The following is a 14120-nucleotide window of genomic DNA, read 5'->3' on the forward strand; positions in this document are numbered from 1 at the left end:
ATTCCACAGTTAAAGTCACCTGGGTCACATTTCTTCCCTATTCTAACATTTAGTCTGAACAACAATTGAACCTCTTGACCATATTTACATGCATTGAGTTGCTGCCACATGATTCGCTGATTGCATATTTGTATTAACAAGCAGGTGTACCTGATAAAGTGGCCACTGAGTGTACGGTATTAAAATACTATAGACTACAATAAGAATTATAAAACAAACAAATTGTGCAAAGAGTTCAAAATAGGGAGCTAGTGTTCATGGGGTTGTGCAAATCTGATGGCAGAGAGGAAGAAGCTGTTCCTAAAATGTTGAGTGAGAGTCTTCAGGCTCCTGTACCTCCTCCCTGGTGGCAGTAATGAATTACAGGGGAATAAGAGTCTACCAAATCTTTGTCGGGAAAGACCATAAGCTATAAGAAATAGGAGCAGAATTATGCTATTTGGTCCATCTATTGTGCTCTACTATTCAATCATGGCTGAATTATTATTCCCTCTCAACCCCATTTTCCTGCCTTCACTGCTTAACCTTTGACCCCCTATTAGTCAAGAAACTATCAATCTCCAACATCCCAGCCTCCACAGCCATCTGTGACAATGAGTTCCACAGATTCACTTCCCTCCTTATCTCTACTCCTTCTGAGGAAGAATTGAATTGACTTTTCTTACATCCTTCATATACATGATGAGTAAAAATCTTTATGTCACGTCTCCGTTCAAATGTGCCATGTGCAATCATAGTAATTTATAATCATTTATAATAAATAGAACAGTCAATGTAATATGGAGTACAGTCAAATCAGTGTGAGTTCATCAGTCTGATGGTCTGGTGAAAGAAGCTGACCTGGAGCCCGTTGGTCCTGGCTTTTACGCTGTGGTGCCATTTCCCGAAGGTAGCAGCTGGAATAGATTGTGATTGGGGTGACTTCAGTCCCCAATGATCCTATGGGCCCTTTTTACACACCTGTCCATGTAAATGTCTTGGATCATGGGAGGTTCACAACTACAGAAGTGCTGAGCTGTCCGCACCACTCTCTGCAGAGCCCTGCGATTGAGGGAGGTACGGTTCCCATACCAGGCAGTGATGCAGCCAGTCAGGATGCTCTCAATTGTGCTGCTATAGAAGTTCTTAGGATTTTGGGGGCCCATACCAAACTTCCTCAACCGTCTGGGGTGAAAGAGACGCTGTTGTGCCTTTCTCACCACACAGCTGGTGTGTACAGACCATGTGAGGTCCTCGGTGATGAGGATGTCGAGGATCTTGAAGATGTTTACCCTCTCAACCCCAGATCCATTGATGTCAATAGGGGTTAGCCCATCTCCTGTAATCCACAACCAGTTCCTTTATTTTTGCGACATTGAGGGAGAGGTTGTTTTCTTGACACCACTGTGTCAGAGAGATGACTTCTTCCCTGAAGGCCAAAAGTAGAGCTTGTGTGCTTTCTTGGACATACCAGCTTCATTGCAGGGAGGCTGCCATCACCACAGGAATCGATGGGCCAAATGGCCTATTTCTGCTACCATGATTTATGGACTAAATCCTGAACTAAGAGGGAAGATGGTATAGGCCGCTATACGTTGTAGAACAACTGTCAGTCAGAGCTCCCGAAAAAGGTACTGGAGGGCAAGGGCATTTCAAGAACTGGTGGGAGAGTCAAGTTGGACTTGGGCCCCTTAGCCAAGAAAGGATGTGCTGGCATTTGGAGAGGGTCCAGAGGAGGTTCACGAGAATGATTCTGGAATGAAAGTGTTCATGCATGTGTTTGATGGCTCTAGGCAGGTTCATGCTGGAGTTTAGAAGAACAAGGGGGAATTTCATTGAAATCTACTGAATATTGAAAGGCCTAGGTAGAGTTGATGTGGGGAGGATGTTTCCTAAAGTCAGACAGTCTAGGACCAGAGGGCACAGCCTCAGAATATAAAGATATCCCTTTAGAACAGAGATTTTGAGGAATTTCTTCAGCCATAAGGTAGTGAATCTGTGGAGTTAATTGCTGCAGACGGCTGTGGAGGCCAAGTCAATGGGTATATTTAAAGTGGTGATTGATAAGTTGTTGATTAGTAAGGATGTCAAAGGTCACAGGGAGAAGGGTTGAGAGGGATGATAAATCAGCTATGATGGAAGGGCAGAATCAGAATCAGTTTAATATCACTGACAGATGTCATGTAATTTGTTGTTTTGTGACATAATATAAAACTATAATTACAGTAAGAAATATGTATATAAATTAAATAAATAGTATAAAAAGAGAACAGACTTGATAGACCCAAGAGGCTGAATGTCCTAATTCTGCTCCAATGTCTTATGGTTTTATGTTTGGCTGACAAAGGAGATAGGGTGTACAGTTGACATTAGAAAGATATTGTCATGAATTAAAAAAGTACATTTGTATCTTTGATAAAATGCTGCGCGCCCATGAACTGAAGTCTGGAACCCATCAACACATTCCATTCTCTGTCATCTCACCGTCCAACTGAAGTGAAGCTCTAGCAGACCACAGCCTCATTTCACTCAATCAATCAGACTGTGCAGCCATGAATGTTTCTTTCAAAAAGCAAGGGAAATTGATTCTGACCAGCAGCCAAGCTAAGGGCACAGAGCTGCCAGGCCTTGCAGGAGATGAGAAACAGAAGAAAGGGGAACCCACATCCTCATATTTTTACCCTGCCTCTTCATGAGATAATGGTTGGGTGAAACTAGAACTGGAGGTCATGGGTTAAGAGTGAAAGGTGAATGTTTAAGGGGAACATAAGAGGGGAACTTCTTTATTCAAAGGGTGGTGAGAGGGTGGAACAAGCTGCCAGTGGAAGTGGTGGATTTGGTTTGAGTTCAACATTTAAGAGAAATTTGGACCAGTACATAGATGAGAGGGGTATGGAGGGCTATGGTCCAGGTGTAGGTCGATGGGAGTAGACTAGAGTTTCCAATCCTGTGTCCACAGACCCCTTGTTTAATGTTATTGGGCCATGGCATAAAGAAGGTTGGGAACCTCTGAACTAGACAGATGAACAATTCAGTACAGATTAGATGGGCCAAAGGGCCTGCTTCTGTACTATAGTGTTCTCCGACTGTATGACTGATCCTTACTTTGGTGTCACATTCCTATTGCCCTTTCATTTTTCTAACATTCAGAAAACAATCTGCTCACTAGTTAGTGACTGGATCTCCAGAGAAGTGGTGTACTATCTGCTCAAAGTTCAAATTTTATTATAAAAGTAAGTATATGTCCTCAGATGCTACTGTCATTCATTCCTTACAGATATTCACAGTAGAACAAAGAAGTTTAATAGAATCAATGAAAAACTACACACTAGGACTGACAAACAACCTACGTGAAAAACTGAGCAAATAAATAAATAATTCCAGGGACCTGAGTTGTAGAGTCATCGAAAGTGCGTTGATAGGTTGTGGTCAGTGATCAGTTCTGTTTTGAGGTGAGTCAAGTCATCCACATTGGTTCAGAGGTCTGATGGTTGAGGGGTACAACCTGTTCCTGAACCTGGTGGTGTGGGTCCTAAGGCTCCTGTGCCTCCTGATGATTGTAGTGAGAGGAGACCATGCCTGAATGATGGGTCTTTGATGATGGTTGTGGCTTTCTGAATGTCCCACCATTGATTTTGAGATTGTAAGCTGCAGATCATGACATCTAGCCAAAGGAAACACCAACTCCACATCAACCATGTCGAACCCTGTACAAATTTTGCCATTGAGAAGGTGTGTTTCTTCTGAGATGTTTATGAACTCTCTTCTGAGCTATTAATGGAGATGAGATCATTGACCTTCATAAGGGGCAAAGGGTAGCACAGCAGTTTGTGAAATGCCATTGCAGTTCGGTGCAGTCCAGAGTTCAGAGTTCAATTCTGGCAACATCTGTAAGTAATTTGTTTGTTCTCCCCATGGCTGAGTGGGTTTCCTCCCACATTCCAAAGACATACTGGTTAGCAGGTTAATTGGTCACGGTAAATTATCCTGTGACTAGGCTAGGGTTAGCTAGGTGGATTGCAGGGCAGTGTGGCTTGTTGGGCTGGAAGGGCCATTTTCACACTGTAACTCTAAATAAATAAGAATTTTGTACATTTCTGTGAAATTGTTTCACGTTCTTGTAACCTCAGCAATGTAGGCCTGGTCTATGTACACTCAGTGGCCACTTCACTAGCTACCTCCTGTACCTAATAAACTGACCACTGAGTGTACGTTCGTGATCTTCTGCTGCTGCAGCCAACCCACTTCAAGGTTCGACATATTGTACGTTCAGAGGTGCTCTTCTGTAATTTGTGCTCTGCGTCGGTGCACTGTTATCAAGATTTGATCTGTATGCACAGTATTTAAGAGAAGTTTTTCACTGTACCTCAATACATGTGACAACAATAAACCAATTCACCATTTTCCTGTTTGTTTCCCAGGGTTGAGGGATCAAGAACTAGAAGACATAGGTTTAAGGTGAGAGGGGAAAGATTTAATAGGAACTTGGGCAACTTTTTTTAGACTAAAGGTGGTATCTCCATGGAATGAGCTGCCAGAGGATGTGTTTGAGGCAGGTACAAAGACAACTTCTAAAAGACATTTGGACAGGTAGGTGGACAGGAAAGGTTGAGAAGGTTATGGGCCAAACAGTGGCAAGTAAGACGAGGATGGGGCTATGAATCATAAACACCATGTCTGTGGGCTCGACAACATTTACTCAGCCATGTGCTGAACTGAGCCTGAGGCTGTGGCCTGCTCGAGCTGCTTCGGGTTTCGTGTCTACCGACTTACTTTGGTTCTGAGTGCTTTTTGCTTACTTTTACTGCTTGCACAATTTGTTTTTTTCTCTCTCTGCACATTAGGTGTTTTTCTAATAGGTTCTTTTGGGTTTCTTTGTTTTATATCTGCCTGTAAGGACAGAAATCTCAAGAGGGAAATGCACCATGGATATCAGACCAGCTAATGAGTTTGAATTCTGCTGCAGGAAAGGAAACATTGCCTCTGCCAATGACATTCAAATGAATAATTAAAACAGCAAATAAGTCCATTTTGTTCTTCTCTTAATTACTCTGATTCTTTATTCTGTTGATACCTCACATGGGAGGCAATGTTAAATACAAGAGGACAAAAATTTGAAGTGAAGGGGAAAAGTTTACAAGTGATGTGCAGGGCAAGTGTTTTTTGCACAGAGTGTTAAAAGCTTGGAACAGTCTACCAGGGAGAGTGCTAGAAGCAGATACAATATTGGCTGTTGGATTGACACAGGCAGAAGAGATTTAGTTAAATTTGGCATAGTGTTCAGCACAGCATTGTGGGCCAAAGAGCCTGTTCCTGTGATGTACATTTCTATGTAAAGAGATTATCTGGTTATTATCATACTTTAGGAGTTTCCTGTATGCATATTGGTTGTTGTCTTAGCTACATTTATATAATGACATTGCTTTAAAAGTACTTAATTAGTTGTATTTGTGTCTATATACTGTAAATTATGATAATTTGTTGTGCTATATGCTCTTAACTTATTCCAGCATCTGCAAAATCTCTTGTGTTTATAACTTATCACTTATGGTTAAAAACAATACCTCCCAATTCCTCAGCTGGTGTTCTAGGGGATCCTTTATACCATGGTTAAATATGGTCTGCCTTTGTACTTTTTCCTGTGCCGTATAAATAATGGTCATTGCATGCAAATGATGACAATGTGCGGCTTGAGAAGGAGAATTGCCTTGGATGTACAGTACTTAATTATCTCACACTGAGCCCAGATCCCAGAGTTGGTCATCATCCCAGCAACTGAGCCGGAGAAATAGAATAATCTGGAAATGTGATGATAAATAAAATAAGGCTTTTAAAATGTCAAGTGGGAAGCTGTTAACAGTGACATGAAACAGGGGCACAGCTCTATGCAGGCATCTTATGAGATACAGCCAACCAGGAAGGAGGCTACATATCATCCACACCAAAACCACCAGACTCAAAAATAGTTACTTTCCCCAAGCAGTAAGGCTAATCAATACCTTCACCCACTAACCCACCCCTCCACACCCCAACCTCCACCATCATTTCCTGTCAGTCATCATATGTACAAACACTCCTGTGCCAAAGTGTCACTTTATGGACATAAAATCAATCTATGTATACAAGTTATTCTGTATTTATATTTATTGTGTTTTTTATTATTGTCTTCTTTATCTTATGGGTTTTTTTGTGCCACATCAGATCCAGAGTAACAATTACTTCACTCTCTTTTATTGGAAATGACATTAAACAAAGTTGAATCTTGTAAATGAAGTATATGGAAGAGATGTGGTTAATGGGATTGGACTTTGGAATAATAATTCCACTGGTATTAAAATCAAGGAAACAATAGGACAGTATAGAGCTCAAGAGCTCCCAAAATAACTGTTTTGATATGACAGGCGTCGGATATTATCAGTGTGATGAAATGTAAGCAAGAGCAATGTTATCAAGTCCATGAGCCAGGAATAACTGTCCCTTTGAGCTGGCCTTTAGTGTGTACTGATGAAGGATGGAAACCACACTTCGATACACACTCAGTGGCCATTTCATTAAACACCTCCTGAACCTAATAAAGTGGCCATTGAGTGTATGTCTGTGGCCTTCTGCTGCCATAGCCTTTCCTCTTCAGGTTCGACGTGTTGTGCGTTCAGAGATGCTCTTCCGCACACCACTGTTGTAACGTGTGGTCATTTGAGTTACCGTCACCTTCCTGTCAGCTTGAACCAGTCTGGTCATTCTCCTCTGACCCTCTCATTAACGAGGTATTTTTGCCCACCGAACTGCTCCTCACTGGATGTTTTTGTATTTCGCATCCTCTGTAAAGTCCAGAGGCTGATTTACGTGAAAATTCCAGGAGATCAGCAGTTTCTGAGATACTCAAACCACCCCATCTGGCACCAACAACTACTCCACAATCAAATGCGCTCAGATCACATTTCTTCCCCAGTCTGATGTTTGGTCTGAACAAGTATACCCCTTGACCCCTTGCTGTTATGTATTGAGTTGCTGCCATATGGTTGCCTGATTAAATATTTGCATTAATAAGTCTGTATACAGGTGTAACTAATAAAGTGGTCACTGAGTGTGGGTGGGGAAGGCGATGAAGTAAGGAGGTGATAGGTGGAAAGGGTAAAGGGCTGAAGAAAAAGGAATCCAACAGGAGAGGAGAATGGACCATAGGAGAAAGGAAGGGGGGGGAGAAGGTCATCAGGGGGACATGATAGGCAGATGAGGGGAGGAGGCCAGAGTAGGAATAGAAGAAGAGGGGAGGTCGAGTGGAAAATTGCCAGAAGTTGGAAAATCAATGTTCATACCATCAGGTTGGAGGCTACCAAGACAGAATAAGAGGCATCTTGGCACAAGAGGAGGCCATGGACCAATAAGGAATGTGAATGGGGATAGGAATTAAAATTGATGGCCACCAGTAGGTTCTGCTTTTTTGCACATAGAGCTGAGGTTTCCCAGTCTACATCAGATCTCACCAATGTAGAGGAGATTGCATCGGGAACACTGGGTACAATAGATATCCCAACAGATTCGCTGCTAAATTGTTGCCTCACTTGGAAGGACTGTTTGGGACCCTGAATGGAGGTGAGGGAGGAAGTGAATGGGTAGGTGTAGCACTTCTTTCACTTGCAGGGATAGGTGCCAGGAGGGAGAATGGTGAGGAGGGATGAATGGACAAGGAAATCAGTGATCCCTATGGAAAGTGGAGAGTGGGGGTGCTCAAGATGTATTTGGTGGGAGGGACCCACTGAAGATGATGGGAGCTGGGGAGAATTATGTGTTGGGTGGTAGGTGATATTCCTGCCGTTTTAACATCTGCCTGTGTCTGTTTAATTCTGTAGGCTCGTCCCAAAGGAGAAGGGTTGACTCCCTACCAGGGAAAGAAACGCTGCTTCGGTGAATACAAATGCCCCAAGTGCAAAAGGAAATGGATGAGTGGAAACTCCTGGGCCAACATGGGGCAAGAATGCATCAAGTGCCACATCAATGTTTACCCCCACAAGCAGGTACAGTGCACCTCGGTATCCAGCTGTTCACATGCATGACACAACGCAAAGGAGCTGGTTCATTGAAAATCTTTCTTCTGTACTTGATAGTGGGTAGATGTTTGAATTCCCTCCTTGTGTGGGATATATCAAACCCAGCTGTGGTGACAGAAGAGTAGATGTGAAGAACTTTAAGACAGGTGAACAGTAGAACATAGTAATTCATTAAAAAATCAGTTTTATATAAAAGTACTTCATAGCTTCGGGATGATGGAATGGAGATGTGGTCTCTAGCAAAGAAAGTGCAGGTCGCTGCTTCCCTCCACTAGCCTGCAGGTCACCCTTGGGCAAGGTGTAGCACCTGCTTAGCTCCCCGATCAGGGTCATGAGACCATGGGAGCAGACAGTGGATGGCCATATGAGCAGCTGGTGCCTATCTGGTTATGCGACAAAAGGACTGTTTCTGTGCTACATTTCTCTGGCTGTATGACAGCCCTGAGAGAAGTTACTAACATTGATATACTTATGATTTATACAATGAATTTGCAGGTTTTTGTGGAGATCATGTTGGTGATATATTTCCAGTGCCAGCTGAAAAAGTCTTGTTTCCATCCTGTATGAATGTATGAATCTTTGATAGACCAGGGTCTGAAAATCACTTATTCCAGTATGGGTTTTGCACTTACGAATGGCAGGATGAACTCCATGGTAGAAGAGAAAGTAGACCCACTGCTCACGACACATACAAAATCCCAATAAGAGATCTCGGCCCAAAATGTTGACTGTTTATTCCTCTCCATAGATGCTGCCTGATCTGTTGAGTTTCTCAAGTATTCTGTACACTTTACTCGGGATTTCCAGCATCTGCAGAATCTCTTTACTTTTGTTGTTAGTTAGAGATACAACTCAGTTACAAGCCTTTCCAGTCTAACAAGCTCGTGCTGCCCAATTACACCCATGTGATCAATTAAATGTTCTCCATATTTACCTGCAGGCTAGCGGAGGGACCGAGGGCCTTACACTTCCGTTCGTAGAGGTTATCTCCACCCTGCCATCCGATATATGTACCTTGATAATAAATGTATTTTGAACTTACTAACCCGTATGTGTTTGGATTTGTGTTTAAGAATTGTGGGTAACCCAGTGACATGGTTTTTTGCCGCAGGCAAGATAACACAGCAATAAATCCTCTGTTTGTTTTTTTTTAACTGTGCAAACCAAGAGCTATGGTGTTGGTTCTGATGGAGAGTGTCAATCCACTGCATTGACTGGAGCTCGGGTGACAGAGGAGACTTGGGTAAATACTCAGTTCTCTCAGTCCAAACAGCTTGTCTGAAAATAGCTGGCTGACATGCATTAAAAAAATATATATAAATACTGCTCTGTTTTAAAGGAATTTGGGATCATGACAGATCAGGGAAAAAGAGAGAAAAGAAACAAGTTCGTTTTAATTTGCAAAGACCCAACACTAAATCCTCCGACATCAAGTTGCTCACCCTCTGAGGCGATGTAAGAATTATCCATTTCTGCTGTAAAACAAGGGTTCTTGAACCATTACACAGTGACTTCTGGTCTCAGATTCAGAGTCAAGTTCTGATTCAGTTTTATTAATCAGATATATATTAATAATTTCTTTAACCTGAGGGTACTGAATCTATCACAGACAGCTGTGGAGGCGAAGTTATTGGGTATACTTAAAGTAGAGGTTTTATAGGTTTTTGATTTTCAGGGGCATCAAAGGTTATGGGGGGAAGGCAGGAAAGGTTGAGAGGGATAACTTATCAGTCATGGTGAAATGGCAGAGCAGACAAGATGGGCTGAATTGTCTAATTCTTATGAACATAGAAGCTTACAGTGAAGGGTGTTGTTTCTGTAACCAGCACACTTAAGGATGTGCTGGGGACAGCCCACAAGTGTTGTCACACATTCTGGCCCCAACGTAACATGCCCACATTGCTGGGCAGAACAACACAGAGCATAACAAGCAACAAAGCAATAATGGTGGAGCAAGCCCAGTTCCTCCATCTCTGCACAGATAGACAGTTCTCTAACCCCTTATAGAAGTTTTTAAAAATCCTAAAAAAAACTAAGCTTGAGCTCTGACCTCAACAGAGACAACAGCTCAGCAACATTTCTGCTTGTAACATTGCTGAAATATTAATGCCATGGGCTAATATTTCTTTATTTGTATTTACTTTTAATAATGCACTGGTGCATTCCTATCTGACTACATAATTTTATTTTATTTGTTTAGAGGTACAGCACAGTAACAGGCCCTCCTGGCCCAATGAGCCACACTGCCCAATTGCACGCATGTGCCCATTTAAGCTACCAACAGGATTAGTAATCTAAGGCATAGGAGCGTAACGTTGACACCTATCATCGAAATGGGTTAATTCCCGCCGCTGTCCGTGAGGAGTCTGTACGTTTTCCACATGGCTATATGGGTTTCTGCTAAGAGCTCTGGTTTCCTCCCACATTCCTGAGATGCACCGGTTAGTTGTGGGTTTGCTGTGTTGGCATTGGCATCGTGGTGACTTTTGTGAGCTGCCCCCAGTGCATCCTCAGACCACGTTGGTTGTTGAATGCAAAAATGACACATTCCACTCCAGGTTTTGAGGTTTCAGTGTACCTGTCACAAATGAAGCTAATCCTTTTCTTTGTTCATTCAGTGTTTCAGATATGTTGGCAGTGTCAGTCCATGTCCGATCAGTAGTTCCTAAAGTACCTGTGTAGCCACAGGATTGGGGAGGAGGTGGCTTGGACAAGGGAGAAAACTTGGTGGTGGGGGAGAGCAGATGAGTGATACAAAGATTTCAACATTGATTCAAACTGTTATTATGTTGAGGAATTTTGGGCAGAGGTGGGTACGTGAACATGTGGGTTTCCTCCAGGTGCCCCGGTTTCCTCCCACATTCCAAAGGTGTGCGAGTTAGCGAGTTTGGGCATGCTTTGTTGACGCCAGAAGCATGGCGCCTCTCCCAACAGGTCATTGGGACATGTTGATCATGCACATGTAACAAATAAAGCTAACCTTCCATCTTTAATCAGGGTTTTATAAGCAATTGCCATTCTGCAGAACTCAGCACTAGGCTAATTGGTAAGTTCCTCCACGTGGGATGTTGGCTGTTTCTCTTTTTGCATGAGCACGGCCTGACTGGCTGGGAATATCCCACAGCCCTGCCGTTTCCAACACATTACACTTGCTTGTGTTATCGCCATCTCACCATGCCCAGTAAACATTTGACCAGATGACCTCCACAACTTACCACAGGGCAATGCTGACTTCACCACATGAAAAATATTCCCTTTGATTTAACCATCCCCAAACCTTCTCTCCAACCATTTTAGCACAGCATTTCAAGCATTGCGACAGTAGCTGCATTGCAGACATACTTCTGGGCTCATTATAAATCCTGTGTAAATGCCTTCTTGTCTGTCTGCTTAGCCTCACTGTAAAATGGGGGGCTTTGATTAAGTAGGGCAGAATGTGCATTTGGAATATTTTAGGGGTGCTAGGGTAGCATAGCAGTTTGAAAGTTCTTCCCACTCCTCATTTGGCAACAGGCGGCAATCTTTAGCATATGTCTGTTGTACGAGGCTGAGTTGCTAGCCCAACCCAGCACGGGTAGAACTTGTACAAAGGGTTGGCTGGATTCAAACCCAGGACCTCATTGCCACTACACCACTGGTACAGACTAGCATAGTGGTTATTGCAGTGTGATTAGAGTTTGTAGTTCAGAGTTCAATTCTGGCACCCTCTGTTAGAAGTTTGTACCTTCTTCCCATGGGCGTGTCGGTTTCCTCCAGGTGCTCTGGTTTCCCCCTACCATCCAAAGACGTAGGTTAATGGGTCAATGTAAATTGTCCTGTGATTAGGCTAGGGTTAAATTGGTAAACTGCTGGGCAGTGAAGCTCACTGGGCTAGAAGGGCCTGTTCCACACTGTATTTCTAAATGAAAAATAAAATGTTTACATATTGCTCAAAGGAAGATCCCTGTGACAGAAAGTGCGAGAGTTTGCATTCAATTAGCACCTTTAATAATGCCCCAAAGCATTTTGTAATGAACGAGAAGCACATTTGAATTGTGGTAGGGGTATTCACAAAACTGTGGCAGCCAGTTTGTGCTTAACAGGCACTTATCAAATAAATTTTCAGATTATCTGCATTAATTGGTACAAATTATGAAGTCATGAGACATAGGATCCATGGAAACTTGGCTGTGTGGCATCGGAAATCTGAGGGTGGTAGTAGATGGAGTGTATTCTGCCTGGAGGTTTGTGACCAGCAACGTTCCGCAGGGATCTGCTCTTTGTGATTTTTATAAATGACTTAAAGAGGAGGGTTGGATTAGTAAATTTGCAGATGACGCAAAGGTTGGTGGATAGTATAGAAGGTTGTGGCAGATTACAGCAGGACATTGATAGGATGCAGAGCTGGGCTAAACTGAGAAGGGGCAGATGGAGTTCAATCTGGAAAAGTGTGAAGTGATTCACTTTGGAAGGTCAAAATTGAAGGTTGATGGCAGGATTCTGGATCTTGGGGTCCAAGTCCAAAAATCCCTCAAAGTTGATATACAAGTTGATAGGGTGGTTAAGAAGGCATATGGTGCATCGGCATTCATTAGACTGAGGATTGAGTTTAAGTGCTGTGAAGTAATGTTGCAGCTCCATAATTCTCTGATTAGACCACACTTGGAGTTATATGTTCAGTTCTGGTCACCTCGTTATTAGAAGAATGTGGAAGCTTCAGAGAGAGTGAAAATCTTCTTATGTTCTTTCTTATAAAACGTGAGTATACTTTATGCTTAGATAATGTTTCACTAGTGAATGCAGCTTATATGATGCCATGTGCCTGTGATCTGCTGCAGGCTTTTCATGGCACCTGTACATATAGATGCTGTGCAGCTGGCTTTGTCTTTGACTGATTCTACTCCTGTACGTTTTGGACAGACGGTGGCTCCAATAGACACGACAGCAGGGGTCACTTGGCATTATCTTGCAATTGGTGACAAATGTGGTCACTGTGTAATGGTGGAGGATGTTGAGACATCCTATGGTAGTGTAGCAGTTAGCAGGGCGCTAATACAGCTTGACGTGTCAGAGTTCAGAGTTCAATCTGAAAGAAGTCTATACGTCCTCTCTGTGGAATGCTTGGGTTTTCTCCAGGTACTCTGGTTTCCTCCCACAGTCCAAAGACTGTGGTTAATTGGTCATTGCAAATTATCCCATGATTAGATGAAGGTTAAGTCGGGGGTCACTAGGTGGTGTGGTCAGAAGGGCCTATTCCATGCTGTATCTTTAATTAAAATTTAAAACTAAGTAAATCTGTTCAAAGCCTGAAACGAGCACTGAGAATTCACCAGTCCTGTGCATGTCCAACAGAGACCATATCCCGTTCCGTATCATTGTATTCTGTTATTGTGTTCCTCCTACTACCTCAATACACTGTGCAATGAAGTTATCTGAATGGACACATGCAGAAATGAAGATATATCATTGCTTTGATGTACATGTGATGAGGAAGAGGGGAGAAGAATGAGTGTTTGGGTGAGTGGGTGGGGTCTGTGATGATGCTGGCTGCTTTACTGAGGCAGCGTGAAGTGAAGACGGAGTCCATAGGGAGGAGGCTGGTTTCTGTGATATTCTGAACTGTGTCCATCACTCTCTGCCGTTTCTTGCGGTCACGGGCAGAACAGCTGTCATGCCAAGTCTTGGTGCAACCAAGCAGGAGAAAGTATCTCCTGCCCCCACGTGGTCTTACCTAACCCCTGCCAACTTGCATTCCTTCCCTTACCCCAACCTTCTGATTGTAACCTGCCTCCTTCCTTTCCAGTCCTGATGAAGGCTCTCAGCCCATAATGTTGACAGTTTATTCCCCTCCATGAAAGCTGCTTGACCTGCTGAGTTCCTCCAGCATACTGTGTGTGTTACGCTAGATTTCCAGCACCTGCAGAATCTCTTGTATTGGAGAGCCTGATTATGAAATTACACTGTAAAGTGAGGAGGCCTGATGAAGAGTTTTAGCTGATCACCACACACAGATACAACAGTTAAATGCTTGGAAGATGATGAAGGGGAGTATCTTCTGTGACCACCCAGGACCACTCAGGATTTTGAATTCAAGCATTCCGTCAGTTGCAAGAA

General features: G+C 43.0%; 1 protein-coding gene across 1 annotated transcript in view; it reads left to right on the plus strand.

Moving 5' to 3' along the window:
• Positions 1-14120, plus strand: part of zcchc24 (zinc finger, CCHC domain containing 24) — a 216318-nt gene that overhangs the window by 171235 nt on the left and 30963 nt on the right. Inside the window, exon 3 of the mRNA XM_059946743.1 lies at positions 7830-7994. Coding sequence (XP_059802726.1) covers positions 7830-7994 — 165 coding nt within the window. The remainder of the gene's footprint in view (positions 1-7829; positions 7995-14120) is intronic.

Source organism: Hypanus sabinus, chromosome 21 (genome assembly GCF_030144855.1).
Source record: "Hypanus sabinus isolate sHypSab1 chromosome 21, sHypSab1.hap1, whole genome shotgun sequence".
In the NCBI taxonomy this organism is placed as follows: Eukaryota; Metazoa; Chordata; class Chondrichthyes; order Myliobatiformes; family Dasyatidae; genus Hypanus; species Hypanus sabinus.